At 36.5% G+C, this 19,331-nt stretch overlaps 1 protein-coding gene across 1 annotated transcript; it reads left to right on the forward strand.

Moving 5' to 3' along the window:
- The first annotated feature begins 512 nt into the window (after positions 1 to 512).
- LOC125178616 lies at positions 513 to 17,924 on the forward strand. Its single transcript, XM_047882820.1, has 8 exons — positions 513 to 564; positions 776 to 922; positions 6,657 to 7,161; positions 7,540 to 7,675; positions 8,921 to 9,070; positions 12,465 to 12,588; positions 17,559 to 17,636; positions 17,902 to 17,924. The coding sequence occupies exons 1-8, from the start codon at positions 513 to 515 to the stop codon at positions 17,922 to 17,924; spliced, it is 1,215 nt and encodes a 404-aa protein (XP_047738776.1).
- The last annotated feature ends 1,407 nt before the right edge of the window (positions 17,925 to 19,331 follow it).

Genomic DNA, 19,331 nt, shown 5'->3' on the forward strand with positions numbered 1-19,331 from the left:
TATTGTGATGCACGGTATAACGTGCCTGTCAGTCTATAGGTCTAATAAGTGTCATTGATGAAAGACTTCGTTAAGGCTAAGATAAATACTGAAAGTTTAGTATCGTTACTTTATCATGACACAGTCGGATAGATACACGTTTCGAACAATTTCATGATTTTATTTGTTGCTTTACGCAATTTAATATTCCATTGCAATTACTATCCTTAAATCACAACGCTCACTATGTGAAAATAATTTCAACTTTTTTTGTTTTGTTTTGAATTCTGATAAAATTCACTCACCAACTATGAATGAATAATCATTAGCTCATTTTAATTATGGTTTTTACATGTGATGATGTAATCTTACATTATTTTAATATACCCGCGTTCATTTGTATTAATGCAATTATTCCAACGACATGATGACGTCTCAGGCAGCAAGTTTTTGTCCCTGACTACGGTATAAGTAGTGCTGAAAAAGATGTAAAATATTTATATATACCCGCATTCATTTGTATTAATGCAATTATGCTGATAACATGGTGCCATATCAGGCAGCAATTTCCTCCGCCTGACAACGGTAAAAGATAATGTGTAAAATGTAAAAGTTTTTATATACCTGCACTCATTTGTATTAATGCAATAATGCTCATAACTTGATGATGTTTCAGGCAGCAACTTCTTGTCCCTGACGACGGTATAAATAATTATGCAAATAATGTAAAATATTTTAGTATACCTGAATTCATTTGTATTAATGTAATTATTCTTATGACATGATGATGTTTCAGGCAGCAAGTTCCTGTGCCTGACGACGGTCTGTCCCATCAAGAGCGAGGGCGGCGACAGCTGCGTCTTCATCGTCAATTTTGATGACTTGACTTCACCCGCCCTCACCGCTGTTGATGATGGCCTCTCGGACAGCATTCAGTCTAAATGTGAGTGAATGAAATTATTATTATGTACTTTTTAATACATACCATTATATAATAGAATTATATAAACTTATTACAAGGTACTATTAAATACATACCATATGATATATTAATGATACCAACCAATAATACCAATAACACCAATTAATACCAAATATTTAATACATACCAATGATATATTATTTTGGCTAGCTCACACATTCTAACTTTGCTCACGTTTGTAATAGATTTACTGTAGAGCGACAAATCAGCTCGCTAAATGGTTTACCGATGAGTGGATTACGTCAATTTTTTTATTTATTCCTCCATTTTTTTGGTAATGCACGTAATTCACTCGCTTCCATTTTTATGATTATTTTCATGGTTTTATGGTACTCTAATACTTCAATTTTTTATTTTCTCTTTATCGTTTCACATGAACGTATGTAAATTCACGACCATTTGACGATCATGTTTATTTATGGAACGAACTGACAGTACTTTCGTTGAACCGGCCTCATGAATTGAGTGCTCTCTCGAGTGCCTGTCGCGCCTTTGCCACATGCAAAAAACTGCCCTTGATTTTCAGCTAGTTAACATTGAATTCAAGTTGTTATAACGCCTGCCAAATTCATTGACTATTTAATCATTAAAGTTGTAATATACTGATAAGATAATCATTACAGTTCATTTCTACTTGTTGAGACAGTTCAGAGAAATTTCTATATTAGGACACGCGCTAAACGAAGCAGAGTAGGTTTTACTCGCCAGTTTTATAGCTGAACTTATCTCTTGTCCAGACGAGCTTAGTCTCGGAGACTCCGCTCGAGGCTGATGTACTTAATTGTGCTTAATGAAGATAAATTGCTAACTCTGCCATTAATCGTGCAACTAAAAAAACGGTTATTCGCATGTTTCAAACGGCAAGGCGATGACCTAATGTTGAGTAATTAAAAGGATCAGTTATATATGAATATAAATCGAGAATAATGAAACACTATAGAATAAAAGGAATAAATAAAACGGGTGAAAAGATCTTTTACATGAAGCAAAAGCTGGATTTCCTTCTCTAACAGTTTTGGCGCAATGCTCACGAAAAAAAAACTCGTAATATGTTAATCGCGGACAATGAAATCTACAAAATACTTGCCACTTTATGTCCACTCTGAGCTTGACTTGCTCAAGGTTTATTCATGATGCTTTTGTCTCCTCTTGCTTGAATTCCTAATTTGCTTCATTTATTCAGCTCAGTTCATTAATTTACAAAGCCGGACTCACCCTGAACATAATTTTACTTTCTCTTTGTTGTTTTAATTTTTCTGCTTTCTCTTCTAAGTGGTCATTAATGTGAAGGGATAGAAGATTTTCTCTAGTTTTTTTCCTTTTAAGAGACTAACTGTAGCGCATTGATTTTTGTGTCATATTTATTTTGAGTAAATCAATGCGGTTAATCATTTGGGGATTAATATAAATCGGAGCGTGTAAGACACTTCTTTAGTACTATAGAGTTGTATGCGAATCTGGGACTTGATAGTACACGAGTTGTAGGATTTTTTAATGCTCAGACTGAATACATTTAACAATAACCGCATCCATTAAATTGTTTCCTGGAGATGATTGCTTGTCTTGTTTGTCTTAATCATAAAAAGTCGTAGCTTAATTTCCCATGAGCTGGTCAATCCTTCCTATAAACTGTTATTGTTGTTATTTATCAAATATCTTGCTGAAATCTGTATGAGTATGTGTTAAGAATGTTATTAAAAATTTTCTTTCCACTGACTCCGTTCAGCACAATTAAAACTTTTGCCAATTATTTTCCCGGTGAGAAAATAATTTTCAACGGTTTCGTTTTTACAATAATTTGTTCTCATTAATTATTTTCATAAAATAAATTGATAGATAATTAATGGTTAAACTTGCTATTTGTAAAAATCAGAAACTAATTGATTTGCTTCCAAAAATAGCGAGCTTAGTCAGAGTACCTATTAGAATAAGGCGAGGTCTCGCTGTTTCAATATAAAGCACCAATTTTGTTTTACAGTTTGGATATCGCTGGGCTTTTCCGGCATCAAAGCAATCCTGTATTTTGCTATGCATTAAATTATTTGTCCATTACACAATTCTGCAGATTTCCGCAATGCAGGAATAACGTAACAAGCTCGCTAATAATCAATAGCGTGCGCTCCTTCATTTCCCACATTAAAATGAGGCTTAAACGCTGGTCGCTATGTATGCTTAAATCTTTAGTTGAATTGTAAACTTGTTGTTAGAAAAATTGCTTAACTTTATTGTTTTGTATCTTATATGGAGTTCCTAGCAGCTTAGTTTCATTTTTCCTCGCATGTAAATACTTTCCAGTTGGATGATTTTCCTCCACCTCTTGTTATACACTGAACATTCTTGATGGCATATTCACGGACTTACTATTTTTATCATTCCAAGATCGACGAAATGCCACAATTAAATTTGAGCAGTTATCCTGAGCTTTCAAAATGTTTGCTAAATAAGGCACATCGCTAATCAAATGGAAAATTTTGTTGCCGCTCGATCCTTAGCTTTTGTTATACTTGATGGATAACATGTTTCCCGGTAAGATTGTAAACACGATTGCTGTTTTTATCTCTCATTCAAAGTCTGTTTGTGCTATCATTTATTTACTCGTACAAGACATGTGTTCGACCAAAAGCCGTGGCGCCTCCATGAATAGCCTTCTGCTTTGTTGAGGATCGTTTTTCACAGGATATTCATCACGAAAAATCGTTTTTCACAGGATATTCATCACGACAAATCGTTTGTCACAGGATATTCATCACGACAAATCGTTTCATCCTGGACTTTAAGTACTGGCCTCTTGTTTACTGCTGTGTAATCCCTCATAATTTCTGCCTTCACTTCAATCCCCTTTGTGATCCTTGTGATGCTCGATTTAGTGGTTTTGTTAGAAAACGAATTTCTGGCATTTAAACGCGATCTCAATTTTTACAGCTTACTGCGCTTGACATGTTTTTATCATAAACTTTTAGTGGTCCTTGGACGAATTCTATTTTTATTTTTTTTTTTGTGAATGACGAGGTTTTTTTATTTTTATTTGTGAATGATAAGAAGCTCAGTGAATGATGACAATGCTTTCTAATTCCAAAGATTTTTGGATTATCACCACATCTCAAAAACCTATTTATTATTCATGAAAATCATACCACGATAAATAGAAGGATTGATTCGTCACATTTCTCGACAATTTCTAAAAATTTACTATTGAATTTATCGTAAACCACTGACGACATAATGAGGTTCAAAAAATACTTGGATCAACGCCAAAAAATGCAAGGTTTTCTCTACGCCGCGGTCTGCATACAGAAAGACCTCATGAGCTCCGGAGATAATCCGAGTAGCTTTGCCATTTCTTTTTGCTTGCTGCCTCGAAAAATTCGGCCTACACGTGCCATCTTTAGTACAATACGGCGTGAAAAAAAGCTCCCAAAATATCTTGGAATGGTGAGCCCAACTGCAGAGGAATTTTTCGTTAGCACCAAAAACAAAATTGTAAATTTGAGTAAACTATGTAAACTATTCAAGTTTGTATCGTAGTAATTATTTGATTCTTTTAACGATAGTATTTGAGAAGTTGTTTCCGTTCTAATTGATGAATCTAAGTTTACGCCATTGTTTCCCTCTATGTTCTATAATCAATTGTTTACGGGGGTAAATGATTTTAAGGTTTCCCAAAATTCCTTAGTTTCTCGAGACTTATTAGTATTATTATTTTATTTTGCCGTCTTACCGAGGAAAGAAACAAATTCAGCTGCCGGAGGAGCTTGAAAAATCGACAAAAGGCAATGTGCAGGCAAGGCTTTCTGGTGCAAAATTCGTGTCAGTCTGGCGTACGTGGCTTACTGCATCCACTATCCAACCAGATATTCTTTCACAAAAAGAAAAAAAAAATACGAAAAATAAGAACAGTCCAGACCTGTTTCCGAGCATACTCTATCAACGGGTGGGCGGGCCATCTAATTTTTTTGTGCTCCTGTGGGAAGAAGTCGAGCGTTTTCTCGAGTAGTAATCGCTTCGTTTTGTCAATGTCTTCATGACTGAGGCGACTTATAGCTGTGTCCTTGGCCTCCGATACCCAAACGGATGCAGAGCTTCCTCGGATATTCGTCTTTTAAGCCACGCGACGGATCTTCGTGGCATAGTTTGATGATCTTCCGTCTAAGTTCAAAACATATCAACTCTCGCGTCGTTAGCATCGTCGGCTGAGAGCGCGTAGCAAATAATGTGAATGGCTCCCGCTAAAATTAATGCTAGAGTCCTGATTTAAGCGTTTTTGATTGCGCTCGACTTGATTTTATGGAAATATCCTGAGCACACGTCGGCCTGAGTTATATAATGGCTGTGTCATCAGTTTGTTATCCTAGTTGTAAATGTACCGAGAATTTTATTGAAGATAGGTATCGATTACATTTTCAGTGAATCATCATATCAATTATATTATCTTCAATTTATTCATGAATCAGAGTCCGATATGCACAATTTATAGTGCTTGATTATCTACAAAATAATTTCATATTTGCATTCTGATAACAGTGTAATGAAAACAAAAATTCTAACGGATAATTTGAGAAGGTTGAAACATTTTTGCTTGAGTGCAATCTCAGTGAAATCCAATCTTGAAAATACTTTGTTCTGGTCATGTAGAAGCAAATTTTGAGCGATTTTTTTCTTAGCATGCAGGCTACATATTGTGGGACAAAGTAGAATATGGCCAATTCTCTGAAACTTGTGTTTGATTTAATGTTTGATGGCTGATTTAATGTTTGATTTAATGTTTTATTTATTGTTTGATGGCTGAATGGTTATTATAGAAACAAGGCATTTACGTATGTCGCATCTCATCTCCTTATCCCATCTCATTACAAAATCATGCTGAATTGGTATAATCAACATCGCTTATTGTGAAGTAGAATTTATTTCGTACGTGCGTTGTGTTATCTAAAAATATTATCAGTGGTTAGATGTTGATTAAAAAATGCCTCACAAGGATTTAGCTACTGCACCAGCTACCTCACGTAAAAATCAAAACGAAGGTTGAATTTTATTTAGTATTGATGTCAGTGTCAGAAAAATTGTTGTCAATCTTATGTTCCCTGTTCTCAAGTGTGGATAACATTAGGTGCGTCATTTAATTATCGAGACAACAAGCTTGACCTCGAGTGAACGGGTCGTCATAAGGCGACACGACCGTAGGCACGCAAAGTAATGAGTGTATAGCTCGTGTGAGTCACGTAATGCCACTTCGTGGTAATGAGACTCTCTGGACTCAAAAACCGCCGGAAATTAAACTTATTAGTGCGGTTATTTTGTAAATGGATCCTTGCTGCGGTGGAATGTAATAGAAACTGATATATTGATAAATTTCCTACTGTTTTATTGCATACTGTTAGTGTTAATAAAAAACTATTGGACTCCACAAAATCAATTTGAAAATTGGAATTTTTGCGATAGCTCTGATCGTAATTGCTCTATTGCTCATGTGTCTGCTTTTATTACACATTGAGTAGGTATCGTCACAGTTCCGCGGACTGTGCGATTTGACTGAAAGATCATATTTTTTATTCCGCACTGCAGATTTAAAAAAAAGATATATTGGCCAGATGATGAACTAGCATTATGACTTACTTACATTTCGTTAGTTTTTATGATTTTTGTAATTGTGTTTGTATTATATAATAAGTCACAATAATTTTTGTACTTGTTTCAGTCAATCGCGCCCGAGCGTCTTTCAGACAGTCCTTCCGCATGGGGTCCAAGAGAAGAGGTGCTCGGTCTCCAAGAAGTAGCGGCTCACAGCCTACAACTCCAGGAGGGTCGTCACGGATGGACCCCATATTGGACCAACCCGGGGAAGAAAACTCCCGAGAACCTTCCCTGGGGCAGTCTGAACCTAAGCATTCCACTGAGGAAGACAGTCCAGAGGACCACAGACTTCCCGGTTCTGGGGAGGATGTGAAGTCCGTGTCACCACCATTTGGTCATCCTCAAGGCGGTCGGTCTACGCCTTCACCGACGAGTTCGCCAAGCAAGAAGAAAGCTTTGCCGTCAGAGGGCGGCTGCAACAGCGTTCAAGTCGTCGCCGGTACCGAGGCAGAATGCGTCGCCAAGGATGAAGCGAAGAGTGTCGTCGCAGGGGCCAGCCGACCAGGAGTCCGGGGGAGTACGACCAGCTCGGTCAGCCAAGTTTATAAAGAAGAGGATGAGGATTTCAGGTTCGATACATTTCAATTTTAAAACACTTACTTTCGTATAGCGGAGCTTTTTAAACTTAGAACCTGCTATTTTTCTTATAAAGCTTAATTATTTGATCTGTTGAAGAAGAAACAATCAGTGTACAGAAATTTATTTTCCATGTAGAATGAAATTTCAACTGACTGCTTTGTGAAATTTGTTAGTTAAAGTAATAATTAAAAACTCTTCTAAACTATATTCATACATTATTTGCTCCTCAACCAACCACAATGTCTCGTTGCATTGTGGCACCAAAATGAAACGTGCCATCACTAATACGTAATAAATTGTTTGCTGTAAGAACTACTCTATTATGAACAAACTTTATTCTGAATGATAACTCCCGTTGTGGTCGACAGCAGCCGAGTTCGGGAAGACGAGAGTGACCAGCGCGACCCATTGCTGGGTAGGATGGCAGGGACTGGGGCATCGCTTAGCAGCTCCACCGACCCTCCGGCCTTACATAGGAGCGGGCAGCGCCCCTTCCCTTCACAGGTGACGGTGTGTGTGTTGGAGAGTAGCTGAATGGTGGAGTTACATAGGAGCGGGCAGCGCCCCTTCCCTTCACAGGTGACGGTGTGTGTGTTGGAGAGTAGCTGAATGAAAATTGAACAAACTGTATCAAAAGCAGAAATGCTCATAACTCAGAAATTCTCAGAACTGCTGTTTTAAACATTTCAATGTCGCTACGCTTCTTGAGGTGATTGACATATGCTTGCATGTGGTCTTTTCGAGCCCTTGCCCTCTGCTCTCATAGAATTCTCTTCCCTCTTGGTTATTAATTTTAAGCGGAGCACGGTTAGTACCCTTCTTTTTGCTCTGAAACTGCCTAGCAAATAATTTTTAGATCAGTGCAGATCGGCACACTGCTCTTGATTTATCTGTTTCACTGCTCTGTTCTTGATTTATCCGGTTCACTGCTCTGTTCTGGATTTATCCGGTTCAAACAAATCCGGTTCTTATAACTTGACTTATTTTGCTAAACTTGCTCTGCTGCCTTAGACACATACTTAAAATTTGAATTGTGAAGAATTTGTTGGAACATTAATTTTTTCTTGTCTGTAATTAACGCTAACGTCTCTCGGCCTGTTCTGGAGGCCATGCGAGTCCATGCATCACTTTTTTTATGGCGCTCAGTATGCAAATTAGCGAATAGCGTCTTCAACGACTAGTCCCTGTCATCGTAATGACAAATACACCATCTCAAGGTCAAATATTTGTCCGGACGCGTTGTTGAAATAGTTTGAAACTGCATCGAGAGGCTGTCTATTTTTCGTGTAATTTTTAAATTACTCGACCTCTGTCATGTTCTGTCACTATAATATGACAAAACCATTCCGTCCCATTTTTCGTATTATTTATGAAAATCGTGTTTGCAGTTCTCGTGTTTGCACGGCCAAAGTATAAAATTGATTGAAACGTACGCTTATAGTTCTAGTTACGGGAAATTTTATATTTTCTTATTGTCATTTCGTCTTCATTAACTATGTGGTTAATGGTAATGAAGAATAATTTTTTCGCTGATTTTTCTTCAAACCTAATTAAGCGAGGCCTTTGTGATTCCTCGACGATTCTTTTCGATAGTAAAGCCTTCCCGACTGTGATCAATTATTTAATTAATTGTAACTATTGAATTTATATTGTTTCGTGTTAAGTATTGGCGTATGTTTCATCTCTGTTATGAACTTCACTGCAAAGACATTATTAACATGATTTAATTGGCCCCTCTGCTGTGTTCAGACCCTGCAGGATTCCCTGGCAACCAATAGAGTTGGACTCGCTCAGGAAATCCGAAAAGCTTCCCTTCCAATCTGGAGACGAAAGGATTCCAGCGCATCACAGAGAAAGGACTCGCTAGCGACGACCTGCTCACGGGGCTCGGGACCAAGGGTGAGCAAAAAGTTTCGCGTAGCAAGAGGGCAAATGAAAAGAACGGGGACTGACGATGGTGAGCAACGATATTGACTAATTTCACGGATTATGAAGTGGAATGTTAGTATAGTCGAACCTCAAGAAACCTTTATTTCCGGAATTGCTAGAATAAGTTTAATTTCCCATTAAAAGTTGAATAAATTTTGAGTGTTTACTTGAATTTATCTAATTTTATACCGAAGAATTCAAACACTTGGGTGTAAAATGTTTAGAATTGTTGCAAATTATGAAAAATAGATTTTAACAAACCATAAGTCAAACTGTGGAAAAAGCAGTTCTGAATAACTTGCATTTATCGCTAGTATTGATGATGGCAAACGTTCATAACTTTTGTATTATTAATTGTAGGTCTGGACTCGTATTTCGAACACTTGCGGCAGCTTTGACTGGAAATGAATTTTTATCTGCAGGATCACCAAATGTTTCATCATCAGCAGAAAAGATATTTTCGGATGCTGCCTTCAGTAGCCGCTGCCTTTTTTCTACGCCAGATATAATTTATTTTATCTGCGGTACACCGGTATCAGTTTTGTTATTGCGATAGAGCAGCATCATTTTTCTATCGAGTGAAGAACATTTTTTATAACACCTACGGCAAACCGGTACCATTTTTCCATTATCTGCGGCAGACCTGCGCCATTTTGTTTTTGGTTTCTTCAGACCGGCATCATTTTTTTACTATCGGTGGCAGACCGGCTCTATTTTTTTATTGTCTGTGCCAAACCGGTTCCATTTTTCTATCATCTACGGCAGACCTGCGTCATTTTTTCGATTTACTATGTCAGAGCGGCGCCAATTTTCAATTATCTGTGACAAACCGGCGTTTTTTTATTGCCTGTGTCAGACCGGCACTATTTCTCCATTATCGGTGTCAGACCTGCACCAATTTTCCATTATCTTTGTCAGACCTGCACCATTTCTCCATTATTTTTTTTAGGCCAGCACCATTTCTATATTATCTGCGTCAGACCTGCACCATTTCTCCATTATCGGTGTCAGACCTGCTCCATTTTTCCATTATCTTTGTTAGACCTGCATTAGTTTCCTTCATTTGACTGCGGTGAGGGAGCGTCGAAGGTCACGCTCAAGGGACCATCAACTAATGGCTGCAGCTGGCCAACCATTTCCGCTTCTAAATTGCCTTCAAACGTTCAACCTGATTGATTGAAAAGACCCGACGTTCTGGTAACATCTAAAGAAATGCAAGTCTACTGAGGCGTTGGCTCTGACAAAGTCTGGGCCTATACTTTCAAAAAAGTTAAGAGATCGTAAGTTCATCAGCCAATCATTGACGTCCTTTCAAGCAAAAGCCACCAATCATAGACAAGAAAATAGAGCGTAAGTACTTACGTTAACTTAGCGAGTTTTGAAAGTATGGCTCCTGGGCCTATACTCCCAAAAAAAGTTAAGACATCGTAAGTTCGTCAGCCAATCATTGACTGCCTTTCAAGCAAAATCCACCAATCATAGGCAAGAAATTAGAGCGTAAGTACTTACATTCACTTAGCCAGTTTTGAAAGTATGGCCCCTGGTCATTATCGTACGTAGAATATTAACTGAGCTTCTGGGTTCGTTGTTGGGTTCACGATAGATATGCTGGTAAATTAATGCCGACGGTGATACCACATCAATTATTTAGGCTACAAGAAACATTTGGGCTCTAGAAAATACGTTCGGGAGATGATCTACAAATAAAGAAATGTTGGTACAATTCATTTTCAGCTTAGAACTCGAATTAAAGTTTCTTCATTCGTGTTTGACGGAACGAAAGTGTTGATAACGGCAGATTTGTTGAAGTGCTTACTTATAGTTTCGTACAAATATTAGCATACAAGTAGAAAAGAAAAAATATATCTACGAAGGATTTTTATCAATTCTCACTCTGTATGTACTTTTCTGCTGAACTTGTGATGGATTTATGAAGGAGGCCAATTTCAATACATAGTTTATTCAAGCTAAAAAATTACCCACAATATATAATTTCATCAAATCCCAAATGAATGTTCGCCTTTTACTTCTAGCAACCCAAATATGCTGCAATATTCATTTGTTTGCCTCTTTTATTGCCATGCTGCTCGCTCGGAATTAAATTTCAAATTAATCACGCATCGTTGAGGTCATCTACTAAAAACAATAGCACCGTTGCTGATTGATTTTTCCTGCCGCGATCTACAATTACAAAATGGGTTTGCGATTCACATTTTCCAGTCTGTTGTTTAAATTTGGAAAATTGTCCAACAATCTTTATCAAAATGAATAATTATCGTTTTGAAGAGTTGCTCTTGATTTCAGGATCTGCTAATTCGATATTAGATATTATTAAGCCAGTCAAGAGAGCAATATATTCTCAGTCTGTTATTAAATATTTCTCGAGTCAAACTCCTAGGCCTTACATAGTGTATTTATTTTAAGTACTTCGCACAAAATTATTTGTTAAGTGGATCGTAATGCTCTTCTATCATACAACTGTATTCTTGGCGATCAGTATTTTCATTGCGGATAAATAATTTATATCAAGCTCGGTCATTCAAGTTAACTACCTTTTCGCTCTGCTTTGATTTTAACTTAATCGAAGAGGAAGAGGCTCGTTGAATTGGGGCTGCATCTTTTTTGCATTATTTCGACTTCTTGTTATTGATTCTTTCCAGAAATATTCTAGTTTTTGAAAATTCATTTGTATCCATTTTTGATGGCTCACCTCTAAGATCGAATAAATTTTTTCCGTAGATGTATTTTTCATTTCTTAGGTTGGTTTGCAGTGTTGTTAACCCGATTATTGCCTGTCCAATTCGGCATAAAATTCCTCGTTCAAGGATACTAATTTTGATCTGGTGTGCATTTAGAGAATTACGTAGGTCTTACACTTGAATTGGAAATAAAGTATTGATACAAAATTTGTGTGTACTGGTGAAGTAGTGATATTAGTCCCCTATTCTGGCAATAAATAGTTTCGAATGGACCTAGCTAATGCTGTAGGACCTACCTAACTTACAGACCGTGCTGATTTTATATTGGTTTTTCATTAGTGTCTTCCAATTGTACATTTGAAATTTATGAGCGATCTTCTTTGAAGATTATTATGTGAGTTTTATTCTAAATTTCTCGGTATTCCTCAAATATTAATACGAGGCTTAAATTTTTTCTGAACTATTTAAAAATCCATAACAATAATCATTTTAGCCTCAATTTTTCCCGTACCCTTGGTAATTTCATCGCAGTTCCATTTAATTTCATACTATTCTATTTATACGATTTTTTTCCATATGAAAACTTGGAATCCGTAATAATCCTCATTTAAAATTTTCTCTCTAAAATTCTCTACACTCTGACAACAATAATTTGTCGCCCTCAGCTGGGATCGTTCGCTGAGCCGAGCGAGTGCGGCGGACAAGTGCAGATGAGACCAGCGACCTCCCTGGACGCTATCAGCCACAACAGAGTCAACCTACCGCACAAGGGCGACACTCTGCTCAATAGTGAGTGTTTTTCAAGAGTTTGTTGTTAAGTTGATGGTTCCTCATTGTGTATCATGGTTTCCTTCCCATTACTCCTCCATAAAACCTTACAAAACCTTGTCAGGTTCCCTCTCTCCTCTCTCCAAACTCTAACCAAACCCATACATATACTATCAACTTATAGCTTTGCTCTATGGGCATATTATAATCTCCTACTGTTTTTCCATTTCTACTTTTTTTATATTCTATCCAACCTGTTGTTTTTTCTAAACTCTCATAGTGACACCGCAGCAACCACAACCAAGTCTCTTCCCAAGTGTTGTGGTTGGGTTAAAGTGAACGTGTTAATCTTGTATGCCGTTGGTTTCAGTGTGATTTGGTTGGTTTGGATCATCTTTTGTGATTTGGTTTGCATTGATCTTGTATGGCATGCAATAATGTTAATGTATTAACCTTGAGAGATCTATGACATTTTTATTGACTAAAAATTATAGTAACGATAGAACGAATGCTGTATATGTTTTGTTATTGTGACACATCAAGTGGTGAAATGAAATGAAAATTTAATGAAACTTGTACATTTTAAACCGTTTAGTGTTAGAAAAATAAGTTGTATAAACTCCAACTGACGACTGGACAACCCACTGTGTGAAGAAGTTATTACATTTCTCGATACTATATGGGTATAAAATCGATTACAAGAATTCGGTATCGTGTTATAATGGCTACAAGTAGTGTACTGGTTTTAAATACATTACTTATAAATTTGCAATTAAATTTACTTGAAAGGAATTGTAAACAATCAATTAATAATTGCAGCTGCGAGTATTCCGTTCACAAATGAACCATGTTAGTTGACCGAACGTCTTTTCTGACTGCCGTAGCGGCTGTAGGCCTCCTATATAGGCACCTGGAATTTTTAGCAAGTCCAGTCAGGAGCATGACAAAAGAAAGGAAATAGGTAAAAAATGAATATACATACATCTATATTTTGAATACAGCCCAAAATTTCACCGCTGACATGATTTTTGAATTACTCAGTTATAAACTCAATATGTCGAATTTGTTTCATAAGGAGACAGCTGTAGGTACTGTGAATTCGAATGCAACACACATAGTTTTGCTCCCGGAAAAAATGTTTTCACGTGAAATGGTTACATGGTATGTCAAAGTTGAATATCAATTCGAAATAAATTTAAGTGCATTAGGTAAAGTTATCAGATTGCAGTAGGTAAAGTTATTCCTTCCAGAATTTTTTAATTCTATGACTATCAACATTAGGCTGTAAATTGGTGCTGTTTGGAAGTTCTTTGGTCAGTTCCCTGAGGCCATACCTTCAAAACTTGCTAAGTGAACTTAACTACTTATTCTCTATTTTATTGTTTATGATTGGTGGATTTTGCTTGAAAGGCCGTCAATGATTGGCTGATGAACTTACGATCTCATAACTTTTTTGTAAGTATGGGCCATGGGCTGCAAGCCGTCCTTAAACGCTTCGTTGCCCACCTGAAGCGCACGTAGGCGCTGCACAGAGGGGCGGTGAGGCGCTTGACGCCCGTGTGTTACCCCTCGTGTAAACGGGCCTTTCCACGTTTTTAGCGCATTTTCTCATTTAAGAAAAAATACGCTATTGTGCTTGTCATGTCCGTCCGTCCGTCCGTCCGTCTGTCTGTTCGTCTGTCCGTGACTTCACGTTTTCGTGGACGAAAAAATGCGCTCTCTGTAACTTACTGCAGTGAGTACTGAGTTATATTTTTTATTTAAGTTCTTTCTCATTACAATATTGATTACTATATCAGCACTAAAATAACCGATTCATAAATATTATCATAAATAATAATAATAATAATAATAATATTGAAATGTGTCGTTAGTTTGAAGTATATTTATCAGAGTTATTACTGAACGTGTTTTTAAGTTAATATTGTTTATTTATTTGAAATGTGATCAAATTAGTAAGTATATCATCGATCAACAGAATCCCCTGTGATCCGAGGAACGTTAACCGATATTTTTATTCCCATTTCTTCTATTTATTATTCCGTATTTCTATTGTATCTTTCTATTATGACGGGTTCAATAAAGTAAAGATCGTTTTAATAAATTACGAAATTAAAGTAATGAAGTAAATGACCTAAAATGACTTTTTGATGGAGTTAGGCTAGGTAGACTTTGAGCTTCAATTACCAGTGCGAGCCGTAATAAAAAATTACTTCTCGTTCTCGTTAAAAATAAATTACTTCTCGTTCGGTGATCAGGCGAGTTCAGTCCTGCCGTGTCACCGCAAGGCGCTGACACTGTGTCCCTTGACAGTCGTACGTACTCTTCTTATATTTCTGGCTTGTATTTCATGCCATTCATTTGTTATTGTTGAAATAGAGCTTCGTATTTGACCGCTTGCTGGTTCCAACATTGAATACGTTTGTTGGGACATTTTTTCTTGTGGCTTTCTTATGAAGTCATTTAGTATGAAGCGAATAGACTTTACGTACTTATTCTAGCGATGTTCAAATCATCACTTATTTCAATTTAGAGTTTTCAATTGTTGTTTTTTATTCGTTGTAATGCGTTGATTTGGTTGAAGCTACGATTAATTCGTCATGCGAAAAGTATGAAGAAGCTACTTAGTGTAGCTTCAAACGAGTTTATTACAGTTATCTGGCATTGTCACATTCTTCAAGTCACCTTTTATTTCAATTTAGTCATCAAATTTCTTCTGTTGACTAAAGTAGCAACCTGTATTTTTTGGGAAAAAATTTCCTTACCTACGTAGATGGAGAAGTACTTTTCTCAAATAATTTAATATAATTACTTTTACATTTATCTGTCGAGTAATTTTTTTAGTTTAGACGCAATAGTGTGAATTCGATGGTTATTACCCTATTATTACTTATTAAGCGTCTATGAGTTATACATCATAAAACAAGTCCTGACTGCTCAAGTATTCAGTTAAGATCTGCGTTTAAATCACTCGTGCACAAATCAACTAAATCCGCAGCAAGTTCTTTGTTGAAAACTTTTTGACAATTAAATATTTTGTAGAATATTTGACACAGTTTCGAGCTCTATGCTAGTTTTAAATCTGCGTTGCGTTTGTTACGATTTTCTGAAGAGTTTATAATTGACTTAATGTTTTGTATAGTTGCGAGTTTCTAGTTCATTAAAAGTTTTTAAACAGTTCAGGCTTAGATCAAAGTTCTTTCCCACTTTTGAGATTAACGAGGACGAGTTTTAAAAACTGATTTTGTACTGTTTATTTTTTTAGGTTTTTGTTCAGTCTCGAGTTCTGTAAAAGTTGTCAACAGCTTTGCGTCTTAGAAAGTCGTTGAACAGTTCATATTGCTTGTTCGATCTGAACTGCAGATTCAAGACGATTTTGATATGAGAACCCAAATCACAACAGCAGCTTATGAAAAGGAAAAGTGAAGAAACCTAATTTGTCTCAGAAATAAATCATGCTTAGCATGGCTCAGTTATAGTATTTCTCTCGTGAATTTTTGTCTACAGTGAAGTTGTGGGCAAAACTTCCGAGTCATAATTGTTCCGACGGAAAACGCCCAGTAAATTTTCAAAATAGTTTTATTGTATCATGCATGCACAAATTTTTAGCAATCATGATTTCCCAAGCACGTGATCCTTGCTTTAACTGAACTCTAATCGTAATCAGCACTCAATTTCCAGTTGGTTTCACGTTTCTGTTTAGCTATTTTAATTGCAATTGTAATTAAACGGCCTATTTCAGAGCCCTTAGTCGTTAGTGAAAATACAAACCTGATGCCCGGCATTTCGAGGAACTTCGTGTATTCAAATCTCTGAAGTATAGCACTTTACGTGGTCAATTTGACAAAATTTTCAAGTTATTTGACAAAATATGACTGTTCGGGAAAGCTGTATACACTGTGTTATCACTGTGCCAATTTATCAAAATTTGTTGAGTAATTTAACAAAATACAAGTGATCGGGAAAGCTGTATAAACTGTGTTATCACTGAGTCAAATATTGAATATTAGTCACGTAAATCGGGAATAATCGTATGTTTATCATGGATGATCGAGTAGAGCCAAGCGCCACGTGGGTGGAAAAGTAAACTTTATGATTGAAAATCGTTCTATTTTGATCAAGTTTCTTAGATTGTTAAAATAATGGCTTGAAAGGGACGTTGAGCTGCATTACATTATCTTACAAAGTTAATATTTTTACTCGCAGATGCAAAGAACTCGTCGGCAGTCATTTCCGAGTTTAGTACGTCCTTTTATGGAGTATCGAAAGGGAATTCTTAAGAAGTTTGAGCGATTTCGCTCGCAATTCCTTGAGTGAATGCAAATTAAAAGAAAAGTGCTCATCAAGTTTTTCTGCTTACATAGCATGGCTTTTAATGTCGTCGACCACACTCTTGTGTGATGTAAATTCATCGACGTTTTCTTCTCTAAATTCTAAATTGCTTCATATCGTTGAATGTAGCAAAAACTCCCTTTAAATATCGACGTAAATCATGGATACTCTGCTCAATTAATTAATTAATTAAGCTTAACCTCTTCATTTACTGTAGAAATGTTTGTTTTTGCCTGATCGAATTTGTTTTCACGTAAAATAAATGGTTTTAATGGTTTTATCGTCTGGTTCGCTCCTTAATGTTAGCTGTTGTGGATGAAATTTTTTCTTTGATGTACATTTATCTCATTGTTCTCTAACTGTATTTCGTTATGCAAATTGTCCATAATCTATATACGTGTTTTTTCGATTATTTTGTCAACGTTTGAATTTTTTACGTGTTTTTCTTATATTACAGTGGGTAATATCCAACTTGATTTTTTTGGGGGGGGGTTATTAATTTAAAAAAAAGTACTTAAGCTTTGATTTCTATTTGCATACCCAGAATAGCATGATAACTTTTAACTTGAATGAGTCTTTTATTCTGTCTTTTCTTAATGGATGTTGCCGTTGAATGTATTAGCGAAATGATTGTTTGCATGTCTATGTATCCTCTACAGTGCCTCATATGGACTCCCTGGCCAACTGTGATCCTCTCAGTGACGACGAAAGTCGTAGCTACAATACCGACGTCACAGGTAATGAAACACCTACGAGACTTGATCACCTACGAGACATAATCACTTGTGATACTTAATCACCTACGATACTTAATCCCCCACGAGACTTAATCACCTATGAGACTCAATCACCCATAAGATTTAATCACCTACGAGACTCAATCACTTACGATACTTAATCACCTACGAAACTTATTCACCTACATCACAGGTAATGAAACGTTCGACAAATAATCACCTACCATACTTAATGACCTACGATACTTAATCACCTACATCACAGGTAATGAAACGTACGACAAATAAACACCTACCATGCTTAATTACCTACGATACTTGATCACCTACATCACAGGTAATGAATTATCAGTTCACCCATACTCAAAAGGTAATTTTGCTACATTCTCAAGCATACTCATTCGTTCACGAGAATACTGACTTCCTTTCGAAAATACTCTTTTTGGAGAGTATTGCACTCTCTTCTCTCTAAGGCATATTCACTCAATTTCTAAATATAGGCAACGAATATGAACTGCATTTCTTTCTGATAGCTCCACCGTTGGTAATGGATACATTCAATGTTCTGTCATTCACAGGTACATTTTTCTTCCAATAAAGACATTGCTTTCGACGTTGCCTTCCATTGAACTTTCCATTGTAATTGTTCGTTGCGCTCATCTTCAGGAAACGGACACACATAATGCTGCTGCTATTCACGAGTCGACTAACGAAAACCAAGCTTATTGCGAGTAGATACGTTTTACCTCAAAATTAGGGAGATTGTAGTTGTCTTAATTATTGATAAAATGCAATTTAGATCACAATTTTCTGTCTATAAGTTATAATAATTTACAATCTTTCATCCACTCATTGGGTAAAACCAAGAGAACAAGAAAGTATATGGTTAAAAATAAGCATCTACATCCGTCCGGATTTATGGTTTACTCTAAAGCTGCTCTATAGCAAAGGTTGTGCCTCCTGGAAGGTGAGAGTAACATTTAGGTTCCGGTATATTGAAATTTGCCATTTTCCTCCCTTCATTCTTCCTACTTGCATGAATTTAACATCAAGAATGCAGTGCTTGTGCATACAAGCATGCTTTACTGCATAATTTTTCGTGGTGTGGGTAATATTTCGGGAGATTTTTTATTTAAAAAATTGTTTATTTTAGTCTGCATTTTTATTGTTTGTTTATTTGAAATTGTTTATTTCAATCTCCGAACTTCTGTGTTAATCCTGCTACTGATTTTTCAAAAATTTATTTTCGGAAAAATTTAACATTTTTAGGCATGAAAATCTCAAATGTGACATTTATAAAGCGTATGGTCGTCCTTCGTTAGAAAAAATGCAGTTATTGCAGTCATGTAAAGCTTCACGTTCACAGTACAAGAATTGTTCACGCGAAGCTCAGCAATTCCTGAAAGCGCCCGAATTTAACTGTTTAGTGATTCATTACAGCAAATTGTGTACAATGAGTCTGCATATGGGCTCAGTTCAGCGCGAGAGCTAAATTCTCTTTTATTGTTATTTTATCTTACCACAGAACAATTTTTGGGACAAGTCTCGTACAAACCAGCGGAAATTTTTAGAACAATTAAGTGCGTCGGGTCGAAAAAGTGTGATGTATTTAGACCAGACGCAGTCCATTACTACTCTCTTGGCGGCCTTCACCCCCAAATTATTCCTCCGATGTCCGATTGTATCCTCGTTGCT

Source organism: Hyalella azteca, unplaced genomic scaffold (assembly GCF_000764305.2).
Source record: "Hyalella azteca isolate HAZT.00-mixed unplaced genomic scaffold, Hazt_2.0.2 contig11414, whole genome shotgun sequence".
Taxonomy (NCBI): Eukaryota; Metazoa; Arthropoda; class Malacostraca; order Amphipoda; family Hyalellidae; genus Hyalella; species Hyalella azteca.

What these genes read in the sequence shown, in the direction of transcription:
- LOC125178616 (XM_047882820.1), top strand. Translation starts at nt 513, where the DNA reads ATGCTGATAACATGGTGCCATATCAGGCAGCAATTTCCTCCGCCTGAC. An exon ending in GAAGAGGATGAGGATTTCAG is followed by an intron (nt 7,162 to 7,539) that starts GTTCGATACATT and finishes TGTGGTCGACAG; the next exon opens with CAGCCGAGTTCGGGAAGACG. An exon ending in CTACAATACCGACGTCACAG is followed by an intron (nt 17,637 to 17,901) that starts GTAATGAAACAC and finishes CCTACATCACAG; the next exon opens with GTAATGAAACGTACGACAAA.